Source organism: Nicotiana tabacum, chromosome 9 (assembly GCF_000715075.1).
Source record: "Nicotiana tabacum cultivar K326 chromosome 9, ASM71507v2, whole genome shotgun sequence".
In the NCBI taxonomy this organism is placed as follows: Eukaryota; Viridiplantae; Streptophyta; class Magnoliopsida; order Solanales; family Solanaceae; genus Nicotiana; species Nicotiana tabacum.
In genome coordinates this window covers 120606975-120623480 of record NC_134088.1, presented here as the reverse complement: position 1 = coordinate 120623480, position 16506 = coordinate 120606975, and the positions used below count along the sequence as shown (strand labels likewise).

Sequence of the window (16506 nt, the reverse complement as noted above, 5' to 3'; positions counted from 1 at the left end):
TAGGTATACTTGAGTGATGTTGAAGTGTCTGATGGGTGCAAGGTGAGCTGAGGTATCTAAATGAATTTTGGTATCAACTTTAAGGAGTTGAGGTTAAAGTTAAGGTGTCTAAATAAATTTTGATATCAACTTTAAGGGTTTGTCTATTTATTTGGCCTTTTAAAAACTTAAACCAGTTACCCTGTCAAAACCAAAAAACTGAATATAAAATATCAATATTTTTTATTTCGGGTACGATAATTGTATTAACCACCTTACAATTATATATAAAAAGGAAGTTGGTGATAGCTTGATTCCCAAGTTCTTTTCTAAAAATCCATAATGGTTTTTCCCATAGAAGCCATTGTAGGACTAGTAACCTTCACATTTCTCTTCTACTTCCTATGGACAAAAAAATCTCAAAAACCTTCAAAACCCTTACCACCGAAAATCCCCGGAGGATGGCCGGTAATTGGCCATCTTTTCCACTTCAATGACGACGGCAACGACCGTCCATTAGCTCGAAAACTCGGAGACTTAGCTGACAAATACGGCCCCGTTTTCACTTTTCGGCTAGGCCTTCCCCTTGTGTTAGTTGTAAGCAGTTACGAAGCTATAAAAGACTGTTTCTCTACAAATGATGCCATTTTCTCTAATCGTCCAGCTTTTCTTTACGGCGAATACCTTGGCTACAATAATGCCATGCTATTTTTGGCAAATTACGGACCTTACTGGCGAAAAAATCGTAAATTAGTTATTCAGGAAGTTCTCTCAGCTAGTCGTCTCAAAAAATTCAAACACGTGAGATTCGCCAGAATTCAAACGAGCATTAAGAATTTATACACTCGAATTGATAGAAATTCGAGTACGATAAATTTAACTGATTGGTTAGAAGAATTGAATTTTGGTCTCATCGTGAAGATGATAGCTGGGAAAAATTATGAATCCGGTAAAGGAGATGAACAAGTGGAGAGATTTAAGAAAGCGTTTAAGGATTTTATGATTATATCAATGGAGTTTGTGTTATGGGATGCATTTCCAATTCCATTATTTAAATGGGTGGATTTTCAAGGGCATGTTAAGGCTATGAAAAGGACATTTAAGGATATAGATTCTGTTTTTCAGAATTGGTTAGAGGAACATATTAACAAAAGAGAAAAAATGGAGGTTAATGCAGAAGGGAATGAACAAGATTTCATTGATGTGGTGCTTTCAAAAATGAGTAATGAATATCTTGGTGAAGGTTACTCTCGTGATACTGTCATAAAAGCAACAGTTTTTGTAAGTTCATCTGTCACTCCCGAATTCTGCTTGAATGCAGACACCGAGTTGCCTTTTTATTAGACTATCTAAATATTAAGGATGATTATATATAGCAAAAATATAGTAGGATTTCTCGGGCTTTGGGATAGAAGAATATTCATCATTATATAACTTTTGATGGTAAAAGATGAGATCTAACCTCTTATAATTGCCCAACCACGTTGATATATAGAACAAAACCTTTTTACTCCCATTGAGCATAACGAAAATGAAAGCAAAGGGACTTCTTCTCTTTTTTAGGAAAAAAATCTTTGATTGCTTGTTGAATATACATTCATGTTTTTCTTTTTCTATTTCTAATAATAATGGTGCTTGAATCAGGTTGCGTGCCTCGTGACTTTTGAGAAAAAAAAACAAATTCATTAGTATAATGAGGTGTGCATACTTGACAACTACTATACTAACTAGAACAAGGTTCGGCAGATAATGACGCTAACCTACTTTTATATTGAATTATCATTTGTATTTAACTGTATTCTATTTTGTCCACAGAGTTTGGTCTTGGATGCTGCGGACACAGTTGCTCTTCACATAAATTGGGGTATGGCATTACTGATCAACAATCAAAATGCCTTGAAGAAAGCACAAGAAGAGATAGACACAATAGTTGGCAAGGATAGATGGGTAGAAGAGAGTGATATTAAGGATTTGGTGTACCTCCAAGCTATTGTTAAAGAAGTGTTACGATTATATCCACCGGGACCTTTGTTAGTACCACATGAAAATATAGAGGATTGTGTTGTTAGTGGATATTACATTTCTAAAGGGACTAGACTATTCGCAAATGTTATGAAACTGCAGCGCGATCCTAAACTCTGGCCAAATCCTGATAATTTCGATCCAGAGAGATTTGTCGCTGCAGGTATTGACTTTCGTGGTCAGCATTATGAGTATATCCCGTTTGGTTCTGGAAGACGATCTTGTCCGGGGATGACTTATGCATTGCAAGTGGAACACTTAACAATGGCACATTTGATCCAGGGTTTCAATTACAGCACTCCAAATGACGAGCCCTTGGATATGAAGGAAGGTGCAGGTATAACTATACGTAAGGTAAATCCCGTGGAAGTGATAATTATGCCTCGCCTGGCACCTGAGCTTTATTAAAACCTAGGATGTTTCATCTTGATTGATCATTGTTTAATACTCCTAGATGGGTATTCATTTACCTTTTTTCAATTAATTGTCGGTACACGTTTTTCTAATTTGGTACGTTTGTAACAATAAGTAAAGAATGATTGTGCTAATATATAAAGATTTGCAGAAGATAATTGACTGATTGTACCACAATCATTAATTTAAGTGTTAATTATCTACTTGATCCACAACTTATTATGTGTTTGAAATTTGCCTAATATCATTGTATTATTCCATAAATAATCACCAATTCTGGACGTTCCTTCAATGATATAGGAACTTTTGCAAAGTTGGAATTAAAATGCTGGTCATTTTACCAATAAGAGAATGAAATGTGATGGAAATTGCGTACGTTGGGATAGGGGAACACATCTATCAACTAGACGAAATGCTATGTAAAGTAAAAGAAATTTGTCGTTGATTGCTATAAGAACCTAACAAAACCTTTCAGAAAAGAACTACTGGCATCGGTCAGGGTTGAGATTTGGAGGGAGCCCGATCAATCTGACTAAACCTTGCTTAGAGTACTAACGCTTTCTAACTCTACGAGGAGTTCCGCCCCTATTTAAATTAAACTTTTTGCTAATAACGTTTGATACAAAATAGTCTTTCGGAAAATTTGAATAAGATTTTCAAAGTAATTTTCTACACTTTTTGAAAACAAACGCCAAAAGTTGTCTACAACCCATATGCTATCAGGCCTAGTATAGACTATACTGTATAGTAAAGGGCTTTTCATTTGTAATAAGAAACAGATAACACCATGCATGTGCATGAAAAGTGCTATTGACGTGCCTACTGTACATAAAAATGTACCACAAAAAATACCGTACCAGATAACACTCTGCAACTAAATTAGTATGTCTACTGTACATAAAATGGACCACAAATAATATCAGAGAGCTAGCACTATGTGACTAAATTGGCTTGTCTACCGTACATAAAAGGTGGACCAAAATATTGGCTTTTATGGGTATCTTGTTATTTTTTAAATATTAATTTTAAGAAAAAGTTTCCACATCATTTTGACATGTGCCATGATCCTATAGGCTCTTCCGTTTAACTTGGCGTGACACGTCATTTATCGCATGGCACCAAACTGGACGTCTAGGAAGATGACATATTGGGCCTAAAGAAGTGAGTTCATCACTTGAAGCCCAATGAACTTGAGGCTTTTGTATCTATACCCGATTTTGGGGTCACAATTGAACCTATACCCACTTTGCAAAAACGTTTGCAAGCGAACCCACTTTACGATCAACTTCAAACTTATCGGGCCTGAAGTTAAAAAAAATAGTCTGAAGTAAAAAAATTACACTTCAGATGCACTTAAGACCAATAAGTCTGAAGTGAAAATTTGCACTTCAGATGCACTTAAGGTCAAAAAGTCTGAAGTGCAACAAACGTTTTCATTCACTTAAGGCCAATAAGTCTAAAGTGAAAATTTACACTTCAGATGCACTTAAGGCTAAATATGTGTGAAGTGTAACCAATGGTTTCATGCACTTAAGACTAAACGATCTGAAGTGCAACAAACATTTTCATTCACTTAAGGCCAATAAGTATGAAGTGAAAATTTGCACTTCAGATGCACCTAAGGCCAAATAGGTCTGAAGTGTAACCAATGATTTCATGCACTTAAGGCCAATAAGTCTCAAGTGAAAAATTGCACTTTAGATGCACTTAAGGCCAAAAGGTCTGAAGTGCAACAAACGTTTTGCTACACTTAAGACCAATAAATCTTGAAGTGAAAAATTGCGCTCACTACAAGAAATTCGGCAAAAACCGACCAAGGTCGACCGGCCAACTTTGGTCGGTCAAAAAACCGGCCAAAAAACGACCAAAGTTGGTCGGTTTTTCAAAATATTTTATTTTTTAATTATATTTTACGAAACCGGCCAACTTTGATCGTTTTTCTTTGGAGCAAAAATGCGGGAAACTATTTTTGAGTCCCGCAAAATTTATTTTTCAAGAAACCGACCAACTTTGGTTAGTTTTTCAATTAAAATAAATAAAAATAAATATTTAAAAAATCGACCAAAATTGGTCGGGTAATTCGGCTAGTCATTTTAAAAAATCGACCAATTTTGATCTATTTTTTTCGTGCAAAAATATAATTAAAGAGTATAAATCAAATAAAAGACAGCCTGAAAATAAAATGTACCAATAGTCTAGTGGTAGAATAGTATTCTGCCACAGTACAAACCCCGGTTCAATTCCCAGATGGTAAATCTTTTGATTACACAATTAAAAACCGACCAACTTTGGTCGGTTATTTTTTGCAATATTTGTTTTTTTGAATTTAATTGACCGACCAACGTTGGTTGGTAATTTTTGACCAACTTTGGTCGGTATGCCTTTCCAACCGTCAAAATACCGTCCACACATAAATGGTCGCGTTTTGGTCGGTAATTAACTATAACCGACTAACTTTGGTCAGTTGTTTTGGTCGGTGTTTAGCGGATTTCTAGAAGTGACTTCAGATGCACTTAAGGCTAAAAGGTCTGAAGTGCAACAAACGTTTTGCTAAGGCCAATAAGTCTGAAGTGTAAAATTGCACTTCAACTGCACTTAAGGCCAACAGGTCTGAACTGCAACCAACGTTTTTATGCACTTAAGGCCAAATAGGCCTGAACTGCAAATTGCCCAGAAACAGAAAGTTGTTCTTTGAATTATAACAATCCAATATACGATTCAATACCTAAATCTACTTTAAATGGACCTACATGGGTCGTATTGTTGTTGAATTATTTGTTTAAATTTATAATTTTGTACTAAGTCACATATGTCTTGCATATCATATCTCAGTCTCTGTTGTCATTCATTGATACATCATATCATCATGCCGGGTTGATTTTTTTCTTGTTATTGAGTGCCCGAGCGACTGGAGATTGTGAGTGATATTTATGGGATCGGGTTGCGCGCCACAACATGTTTATTTATTTATGCTTGGATCTGGCTATTATAGCACTTGGGCTGAAGGAGCCCCTCTGGAGTCTGCACCCCCCACAATGAGCGCAGTTGATATATATATATCTGGGATGGATCTTCCCTGAGCATGGATCTTACCATATATATATATATATTGAGAGATGGATCTTCCCTGGGCATGGATATAGCCCGAAGAATTTATATTGAGGGATGGATTTTCTCTAGGCATGGATCTTGCCCGAAGCATTTATATAGAGGTATGGATTTTTCCTGGGCATGGATATTGCCGGAAGCATTTATATTGAGGGATGGATTTTTTCTAGACATGGATCTTGTCTGAATCCTTGATATTTGGGGATGAATCTTCCTCTAGTCTGGATTAGCCTTATACAGTACTGAATGATTAATTATCAGTTGATGGATATACATATATATTTGGGATTGATCTTCCTTGGGATTGATTGTCCATATATAGTACTGAGTGATTGAGTATTCTGGGAGTGTGAGTACACGAGGTTTCCATTGTGGTACATCACATACAACATATATCTTGGCATGTAGATATAGTGATGTCATATTCCTCATATCATGCAGATTTTATCTATTTTTCCTGTACTTAGTTTAACTGTTGAACTGGAAAGCATGCTTATATTTCTGTACTAATATATTTGTACCAAACTGTACCTGTTGAGCTCGTCACTACTTTCAGCCAAGAGGCTAGTCTTGTTACTTATTGAGTTGGTTGTACTCATACTGCACTTTGCTCCTCGTGTGCAGATCCAAGTATTTCCGAATACGTCGGTTTCCATATTTGAGAATTTATCTGTTGGAGACTATCAAGGTAGTTGCTTGGCGTCCGCAGACCTTCACTCTCTTTTCTTTCAGTTATTGTATTGTTCTATATTTCATATAGTGTTCTTATCTGTTAGACTTTGTTATTATTTAGATGCTCATATACTCAGTGACACCGAGTTTTGGGAGTGTTTTGTATCTGAAATTGTGAGGTTTTCCATGGAATTCAAATATTATATTTTCAAACTTAAGAGATTATTGTGATTTAGTGAGGTTATCGGCTTGCCTAGCTAGTATTGAGATAGGTGCCATCACGATAGGTTAGGATTTTGGGTTGTGACATACTATCTCGCTAGTCGATCACTAAGAACAGGTTTTAACATCACGAATTTGATGGGATTTGATTTAGAAACAAGACGAACAACCTGATCTTGAAAGTAGTGCTTCAACTTTTGAATTGAGAAGACTAGCGCCAAACACAACTTTTCAATTGGCGAATAATTCAGCTCGTTTGGTGTCATCATCTTGCTCAAGTAGTAAAGAGAGTTTTCTTTCCCCTCACTATTTTCTTGGGCCAACAGTGCTCCAACAAACCTATCTTGTGCTGAAATATAGTATCAACGACTTTCCAGGTATAGGGGCCCAAAATCGGAGGCTTCATCAAGTAAGTTTTGATGCTTTCAAAGGCATTGCTACAAGTTTGGTCCCACTTAAAAGGAACGCCTTTCTTCATGAGGCGACTGAATGATTGGCACCTCCCAGCTAGGTTTGAGATGAATCTCCTAAGATATGCTAGCTTTCTTTGCAGACTTTTTAATTCATGAATATCGCGAGGCTCATGCATCTTCAAAATGGCATCTACTTTGTCTTGATCAATTTCGATCCCTTGATGTCGGACAATGTAACCAAGGAACTTTCCAGAAGTAACTCCAAAGGCACATTTCAATGGATTCATCCTAAGTTGGTACCTCCGGAGCAACTCAAACACCATTCTCATCGATTGCTAGTAAAGCACTTAGGTATGTGGGCCTTGACTTTTCATCTGTCCCAAGGTTAACTTCTTTTAAGGCATCGTTCGTTGCCTTCACCCCTTCTTCAAGTTTCGGGAGAGCATCTTTCTCATCTTCATCTTCTTGAGGGTCCCCATCATTATAGGATATGTGATAACACAGTGAAATATCCTCTAATTTCTCGTCATCCTCCATTAGAGATGAAACACCGTGCTCGCCTTGTGCAGTGACATGATACGAAGAACCCACACTTTATTCGTCTTCATCACGTTCTTTAGTATAGACAACAGTGTATGGCTTCACTTTTAATACCTCATGACATGAGAGAGAATAAGAGAAAGGCACTTAGTATACCATCAACTGCACGATAGGAGATGAAGATAGAGTAGCTTCCTAACACCCTATAGCCTCTCGAAGATAAGTACAGACATCTCCGCACCGATTCAAAAGACTCTATTAAGCTTGATCATAACTTGTGAGACCTACGTGAACCAACAAAACCCAATTTTCTCCTATTGGCCGTGATGGCGCCCAGCGTTACCCCTAGGAAAGCCAACCGTGAACTAACGATCTTCTCTTTTAAAGATTTGAAATAGTTGATTTTTTTTAATTTATGCATAAATAAGAAGTAATAGTTTAATAAAAATGAGAGATAATATTTTTTAATGCAAGTGAGGTAAGTAAAATAACCCAAAACCATCAAGTGTCTACTAGTATAAATCTCCAAAACCTGATATCAAAAGTGTACGAGTCACTAGTAGAATATACAAAAGAGTATTACACTGCTGTTTGAAATGAAATAGACAGAAAATAAAGAAAAAGGAAGAATTCAGTTGCTACAGAATGGGCTCGGAATGCAGCTCACCGCAAAGTCTCGTAGTAGTCAACGATGGGCGCCAGACTGATATATAGATACACATGTCTCAGGTCCTTCACATTTAGTGCAGAAGTGTAGCGTGATTACATAAATAACATGTACCCAGTAAGTATCTAGTCTAACCTCGAAGAAGTATTGATGAGGGATCGATTTAGACACTTACTATAGGAAACAATAAAATATATAAAATTCCTAATTAAAACATAGGATAATTACATGATAATAAAACTCGGAAGCAAGAAATAAATAAACAATCCTTTCACAAATAGTTAGTACCAAATACATTTCCCTCCTTTAACTATATAACCTCTCAAGTCAATGAAACAATATCAAACATAATGGGGCTCCCAGTATTATTTCGCACGAATTATGTCGAGGACGTACGGCCAGATCCAAAATACATATAAATATAATGTGTGCACTACTGAGAGTCGAACGACATGAACCATAGATGCATCTATTAACCTGCCGAGGCGAATGACCTGCTCCCATGAGAGTAGTGAAAATTTACCCCGCTCGCGGAATATACTTGCGATGCGGTGAACATAGATTCCTCAAGTTATTATAATATTTCTCAATTCTTTCCAAAAATAGAAATCCAACTAGAAACTTTTAAATTCTTGAAATCCCCAATCTCAGCTCTATCCAAGGCAATTAGTTAGCATAATCAAATAACAATGTCAACAAAGCATGGTGTAAACCTAAAATTACCCTGACATAAGCATAATTAGTAGCTACGTATGGACTCTCGTCACCTCTTGCGTACGTAGCCCCCCACAAATAGCACATATTAAATTCACTTATGGGGGTTAAATTCTCTCTTACAAGATTAGAAAAGAGACTTACCTCGTCTCAAAACTTACTTTCCGGTCCAAGATTGTGCTTAAACCCACAATTCGGTGCCCAACGACTCGAAACAAGCCAAATGTTATATAAAATAGTCAATGCATGTTCAAAGTTCATATTCTAACTATCAAAAGGATTACCCGACCCCAATAGAAAAATTCCTAAAATTCACCCCCGGGCCCATGTGCCCGGATTCTGGAAATGTTCGAAGAAAGTCGTTACCCATAACCTCAGAAACTCAAATATATAATTTTCACTAAATTCTATAACCATTTTCGTGGTTAAATATCATTTTTACCAAAACCCTAGGTTTATCATCTAACCCATAATTTTTCACTAATTTACATGTTATAATCTACCCATAAACTATGTATTTAACTCACATGCGGTAGAAATTACATACCCCAATTGGTTGATGAAAATACCTCACTAACCAGCTCCAAAATCGCACCCAAGAAGTGTAAGAAATGAGCAAAAATGCCTAAGTCCCGTATTAAATAAAATGTCCTGCCTTCTGCGATTTTTGCACCTACGGTTCCGCTTCTGCGGACACAATTACACAAGTTCGGACCAAGGTCAGACTGCCTCCTCTCGCTTTTGCACTCAGACGATTGCGCATGCGGACCCGCACCAGCAGTAAAACATACACACCTGCAAAGTTGTCCGCTCCTACGATGGCTGCCTTCGAACCTTCGCCTTCGCAGGTGCGGTCTCTGGTCTGCTTCTGCGGCTCGTGGCTCGCACCTTCGGATGGCCAAGCACAGGTGTGTTTACATTAGAAACTGAAAGCTTTAGCATTTTCCTTAAGCTAAATATTGATCTGAGCCTCGTCCGTTTAACACCCGGGGCCTCCGAAGCCCCGCCCGAACGTGCCAACAAGTTTAGAATCATAAAACGGACTCGCTCGAACTCTCGGGACACACAAAACAACATCAAAACTAAGAATCACACCCCAAATCAATTGAATAAAAAATATGAACTTCAAGTTCTTCAATTTACTTCCAAAGCACCGAAACGTACTTAAACTACTCGGAATAATGCCAAATATTTTGTGTAAGTCTTAAATGACATTATGGAACTATTCCCGATCTCGGAATCCCAATTGATTCTCGATAACACCAAAACCTACTCCACACCAAATTTAAAGACCTTTAAAATCTTCAAAGAACAAACTTTCACTATTAGACGCTGAAATACTCCCGGGTCATCCAAAACTCGATCCGAATATACGACCAAGTCCTAAATCATCATACGAACCTATTGGAACCGTCAAATCACGATTCCGAGGTCGTTTACTCAAAACATTGACCGAAGTCAAACTTAACCTTTTAAAACCAAACCACGGAACCACGCGTTCCGATTTTAACCCGAACTCTTCCAAATCCCGAACTAACCATCCCCGCAAGTTATAAAACAGTAAAAGTACATACGAGGAATCGTATTTAGGGGAATGGGGTTCTATAAAGCAAAACGACTGGTCGGGTCGTTACAAAGTATATATCTTAATGTGAGAACGTAAAAAATATGAGCCATTTGATTTTGTAGAAACTAAAATTTAAAATCTAACACATATTCAATATCTGCAATCAAGCATCTTCAGAATTGTCCCACACAATATTTTAAAACCAACTTTGTTTTGCACCACACTATCAATTTTAGATTTGCGCAGTCTTATCAAAAAATTCGTATCTTGGGGTAGAAATGTCAAAATTATAAACCGTTTGATTTCTTGGAAACTAGACTTCAATATCTAAAACATATCAAAAATTCGAAATCAAACACTTTCGGAATCATCCCAGATATTATTTGAATCTAACTTTAAATTCCAACACATTGATAGTTTTAGATTTGCACAATTTCACCGAATAAATTGTATCTTAGAGCCTCTAGATCATGAATGGTTTGTCCCTAGGTCAATTAAACCTCGAGACATTTTTGATATGAGAGAAAATAGCATGCGGTGTGACTCATCAATGCAGAGTGATACAACTGATTTAACTTTCTTAGAAAATATTTGTGAGATAGAACATGACAATAATGATTGGGTAAGATGTGGTATTGATGGGATTGTAATTGAAACGGAATCACATTTTGAAACACGTCCAGTTGAAGGTGAAGCTAATAAGGATGACATTGAATATAAAAGTGATTCGAATACGTAAAGTAAGTGAGATTTTCTGTAATTCTTGATACAAATATATTCAGGTATGTGTCCTATTTATATTTGTGTGTCTATATTTTGGTTTTATTTATATTAGATTGAAAAGTTAGACATTTTGTTTGTTTCAGTTGGTGTTTGAAAAGTTTTGTGGCAAAGTTGAGTTTTTCCTTTTTATTTTCCCCTTATTTAGTCCTCTTGTTGTCTTGCTTCAACCTTTCATCAATAGCTTATTGTCTAATCTTTGGATTGCAGAGCAACAATATACCACTTTTTCAAGTGTCTCCTGCGCAAGGTAATTTTATCTAACTTAGGTCTGCACAATTTGAAAAGTTTCTTTCAACAACCAAAGAGCCTTTAAAGTTCAATGAGAATCGCTTTTGTTGTCTATGAGTATAGAATTTGGAAGTTTGAAACAAGTCGGGATAGATCGAATTACTGATGAGAGAGAACACTAATACGCTAGTGCTGATTTTCTTAAATCAATTTAGGCTTCGAGACAAAAAGCTACTGACTCACTCTATTTTAGTAGTGAACTTTGGTGGCATCGTAATAACTACGAGTCCCTCCGTCCAATTTTATGTGAAAGATATGGAGGTACAAGGGAATATGTACGTAGTTTGTCAGATCTCTTACTAGATTTATTATTAGTCTTCTGGATGTCTTCTTCAGCTTTTTACCAATGATTTAGAATCTGATACAGCTGGATCAGCTGTACATGTCCTCACCATCTTTGAGAGGATAGAAAGACAGAAATTTAGAATTTCGAAGTCAACAAGTTCGCATGACAAAGAATCAAAGAAGTGACATTTTCCTAACATTTTCATAACCTCCTGAAAATAAGTATTGACGTCTCCGTACCGATTCGCGAGACTCTACTAAACCTGCTTGTGACTCATAACACCTATAAACCTACTGTTCTGATTCCAACTTGTCACGATCCCAATTTTTCTCTGTAGGATGTCGTCATAGCACTTAGTCTATAAGACTAGGTAAGCCTAACAATTTTTGGAATAACTGAATATAAAACTGAACTCAAATCTCAACATATGAATTATAAATAAAAACTTCAATTCAAATAAATACAACTCCCAAAACCCGATAGAAATAAATCACACGCTTCTAAGAGAGATTATTAAGTGTATCTATGCATCTGAGTCTAAAGAGAATAAGGAAAAGAACATAATAAGGATAGAGGGGGACTCGGAGGTCTGCGGACACGTACCTTGAAGTATCCACACACAGGCTATCTCACTGGTATCTGGCCTGGTAGGAAGAACCTTGATCTGCACAAAAATATGTGCAGAAGAGTAGCATGAGTACACCACAACGGTACCCAATAAGTGTCAACCCTAACCTCAGTAGAGTAGTGATGAGATCAGGTCATGTCACTACTGGTTTAAAGGAGGAACAAGGCAGAAGATAAAATAATATTTTGAAATGACTGAGATTTTAGACACTGAGAAGTTACAAAACAAGTAGCAACACAGCGAATAGAGGTAAACAACAGGGATGCTCCCGAGGTACCGCATCGTATTCCCAAATATAAATACACAACAGGGGGATCTCTCGAGATACCGCCTCGTAGTCCCAAAAGTAAATATGAAACATGGAAATCTCCCAAGGTACCACCTCGTAGTCACAAAAGTAAATATGCAATAAGGGATATCCCGAGGTATCGCCGCGTAGTCCCAAAATTAAATACAAGACATGGGGAGCTCCCGAGGTACCGCCTCGTAGTCCTAAAAATAAATACACAACTCATAAATTATGGAACAACGAATTTACGACAAGGAATCCTACAGTTAAAGAGCGAATACAATAATCAAAGAAACAGGTAATTCAACTAAGCATGTTGAACAAATTTCATGTAAGTGTTAAGACACGTACACATGCGATACTAGGCTAAACATGACAGCTACACATGCTAAGGCAACCCAGTTAAGGAATTAAAAAAAGAAGACTACTCAGCAAGAGCCGAAATTTCCATATTTAGCCCATATACGCACTCGTCACCGCAGGTACATGGAGCTCACATATCACAAACTATTACAACAGTATCAAATCCTAAGAGGATTTTCCCCACACAAGGTTAGACAAGTCACCTAAGATCTCGCTCAATCAATCGAATAGAATACCTTTCCCTCGACTTTTCGACTCCGATCGGCTCGAATCTAGCCAAAATAATTATATACTATAAATATAACTACAAGAAACTAATTTAAATAATGAAACTACGAATTTAGCAAAGAATTAAAAACCCGGCCCAAAACTTCGACCCGAGTCCACGTCTCAGAATCAGGTAAAAGTCACAAAATACAAACTCCCATCCGATCACGACTCCAACCATACCAATTTTGCCACAATCAGATACAAAGTCGCCACTCAAATCCCCAATTAAACTCTCCAAATCCCTAGCCTCAAACTCCCAAATTCTACCTTAAATACACACAAACTAGGTGGAAAAATCAATGAGAAAACAAGATTATTGATCACAAATGAGTACAAGAGACTTACCTCAAGAAATCCCTCAAAAAGGCTCTCAAAAATCGCCAAGACCCGAACTGAAAATGTTTAAAATGATGCAAAATCGCGAACCCTTGTATTTAAGTGTTCTGCCAGCAGTTCCGATTCTGCGAAAACTTAACCGCTTTTGCGGCGTCACAGGAGCGACCACTCACCCGCATCTGTGGCTTATTCCGCTCATGCGCCCCCTCATTCCGCTTCTGCGGACTCGCTTATGCGAGCCTCCAAGCTGCTTCTGCGGTCTCAGCTTCTTTGCCCAATTCCTCTTTTGCGGTCACTCTTCCGCAGAAGCGACTCCATTTCTGCGGCCTTCACGTCGCACCTGCGACCACATACCATTCCCCCTAGATCCACATTTGTGCTCAAATGCTTGCTTCTGCGAGCTTACATCTGCGGTCAATCTTGCGCAGGTGCAATTACACTAGAGCTAGTGCACTTCAGCCATTCTCACAAGTCTAAATTGATCTGTAAACAAATTATACCAATTATACCAATCAGTCTTAAAATATCATCCGAGTCTAGTCGAGCCTTCAAATCAATATCCGGACACGCTCCTAAGACCAAAATCACCCTACGGAGCGATAGGAACCGTCAAAACTCCATTCCGGAGTCGTCTTCACACCAATTAAACTACGGCCAATTCCTACGACTTAAGCTTCCATTTTAGGGACTATATGTCCAATTTCACTCTGAAATCAAAAACCAAACCTCCCGGCGAGTCACGCAACCAAAGAATGAAATAGAGGGAGCAATAAATAGCAGTTCGGGACTATTACTCTCAAAACGACTGGTCGGGTAGTTACATCCTCCCCCTCTTAAAACAAATGTCCGTCCTCCAACGAGTATAAAGACATACTTGAAGTGGTGAAATGATGAGGATAATAGATGCGCATATCATGCTCGGTCTCCCAAGTCGCCTCCTCGACCGGATGGCCACTCCACTGAAGTGATGTTCTTCGACCTCAAATTTCAAACCTGCCTGTCCAAAATGGCCACCGGGCTCCTTAACATAAGATAGATCCTTGTCCAACTGGACTGAGCTAAAGTCTAACACATGAGACGGATTGTCGTGATACTTCCAGGGCATGGAAAAATGGAATGCTGAATGAACTACAGAGAGACTAGGTGGTAGTGCAAGTCTGTAAGCCACCTCTCTAACCCTCTCAAGAATCTCAAAAGATCCGATATATCTAGGGCTCAACTTGACCTTTCTCTATAACCTCATAACACCCTTCATGGGCGAAACCCGAAGCAAGAACCGCTCCCCAGCCATGAATGCAACGCCGTGAACCTTCCGATCCGCATAAATCTTCTGCCTGGACTGGGCTATAAGAAGTCGATCTTGAATCAATTTAAACTTTTCCAAAGCATCCTGAACAAAGTATGTACCAAATAACCTAGCCTCACCCGGCTCGAACTAACCCACTGGAGATCGGCACCGTCTACCATACAAAGCCTCATACGAGGCCATCTGAATGCTCGCCTGAAAACTGTTATTGTAAGCAAACTCCGCAAGTGCCAATAACTGATCCCAAGCATCTCCAAGATCCATCACACACGCACGAAGTATATCCTCCAATATCTGAATAGTGCGCTCGGACTGTCCTTTTGTCTGTGGGTGAAATGTTGTACTCAACTCTACCCGAGTACCCAACTCATGTTATACGCCTCTCCAAAACCGTGATGTAAACTACGTACCTCGGTCAGAGATTATAGATATCAGCATGCCATAAAGCCTGGCAATCTCGCGAATGTAAACCTAAGCCAGCTGCTCTGCAGAGTAAGTAGTAACCATAGGAATGAAATGAGCGGACTTGGTCAATCTATCCACAATCACCCAAACTGCATCGAACTTCCCCTGAGTCCGTGGGAGCCCAACAAAGAAATCCATAGTGATTCGCTCTCATTTCCACTCCGGAGTCTCTTTCTTCTAAAGCAATCCACCTAGTTGTTGATGCCCATACTTCACCTGCTGACAATTTAGACACCGAGCTACATATTCCACTGTGTCCTTCTTCATAATCCTCTACCAATAATGCTGTCTCAAGTCCTGATACATCTTCACGGCACCTGGATGTATGGAGTACCGTGAACTGTGAGCCTCCTAGAGAATTAACTAACGCAAACCATCTACATTAGGCACACATAGCCTGCCCTGCATCCGTAGTACACCGTCATCTCAAATAGTGACTTCCTTGGCATCACCGTGATGAACCGTGACCTTAAGGACAAGCATATGGGGGTCATCATACTGACGCTCTCTGATATGATCATAAAGAGAAGACTGAGAAACCCCACAAGCCAAAACCCTGCTCGGCTCGGAAACATCCAATCTGACAAACTGGTTGACCAAGGCCTGGACATCCAAGGCTAAAGGCCTCTCTACTACTGGTAGATATGCTAAACTGCCCAAACTCTCCACCTTGCTCAAGATATCGGCCACCACATTGGCCTTCCCGGGATGATAGAGAATGGTGATTTCATAATTCTTAAGCAGCTCCAACAATATTCGCTACTGCAAGTTAAGATCCTTCTGTTTAAACAAATGATGTAGACTCCGGTGATCGGTGTAGATATCACAAGGGTCACCATACAAATAGTGCCGCCAGATCTTCAAAGCGTGAACAATAGATGCTAACTCGAGGTCATGGACAAGATAGTTCTTCTCATGCATCTTCAGTTCTTTAGACGCGTAGGCAATCACCCTACCGTCCTGCATAAATCCTGTGCTGAGACCAATGCGCGATGTGTCACAATACACCGTATAGGACCCCAAACCAGTAGGCAACACCAACACTGGGGCTATAGTGAAAGCAGTCTTGAGCTTTTGAAAACTCTCCTCACACTTCTCGGTCCAACTGAACGGAGCACCCTTCTGGGTCAATCTGGTCATAGGTGCTGTAATAGACGAGAAACTCTCTACAAAT

General features: G+C 38.7%; 1 protein-coding gene across 1 annotated transcript; it reads left to right on the top strand.

The window, feature by feature from the left end:
- Positions 1 to 285: 285 nt before the first annotated feature.
- Positions 286 to 2558, top strand: LOC107818797 (nicotine N-demethylase CYP82E4-like). The gene is made up of 2 exons (XM_016644847.2): positions 286 to 1260; positions 1795 to 2558. Exons 1-2 carry the CDS (start codon positions 322 to 324, stop codon positions 2407 to 2409), a joined length of 1554 nt encoding a protein of 517 aa, XP_016500333.2. The 5' UTR covers positions 286 to 321; the 3' UTR covers positions 2410 to 2558.
- Positions 2559 to 16506: the final 13948 nt, after the last annotated feature.

Bases quoted from the DNA above. Each gene is read 5' to 3' on its own strand.
- LOC107818797 (XM_016644847.2), top strand. From the start codon at position 322: ATGGTTTTTCCCATAGAAGCCATTGTAGGACTAGTAACCTTCACATTT. The intron at 1,261-1,794 runs GTAAGTTCATCT...TTTTGTCCACAG, and splicing joins TCATAAAAGCAACAGTTTTT to AGTTTGGTCTTGGATGCTGC.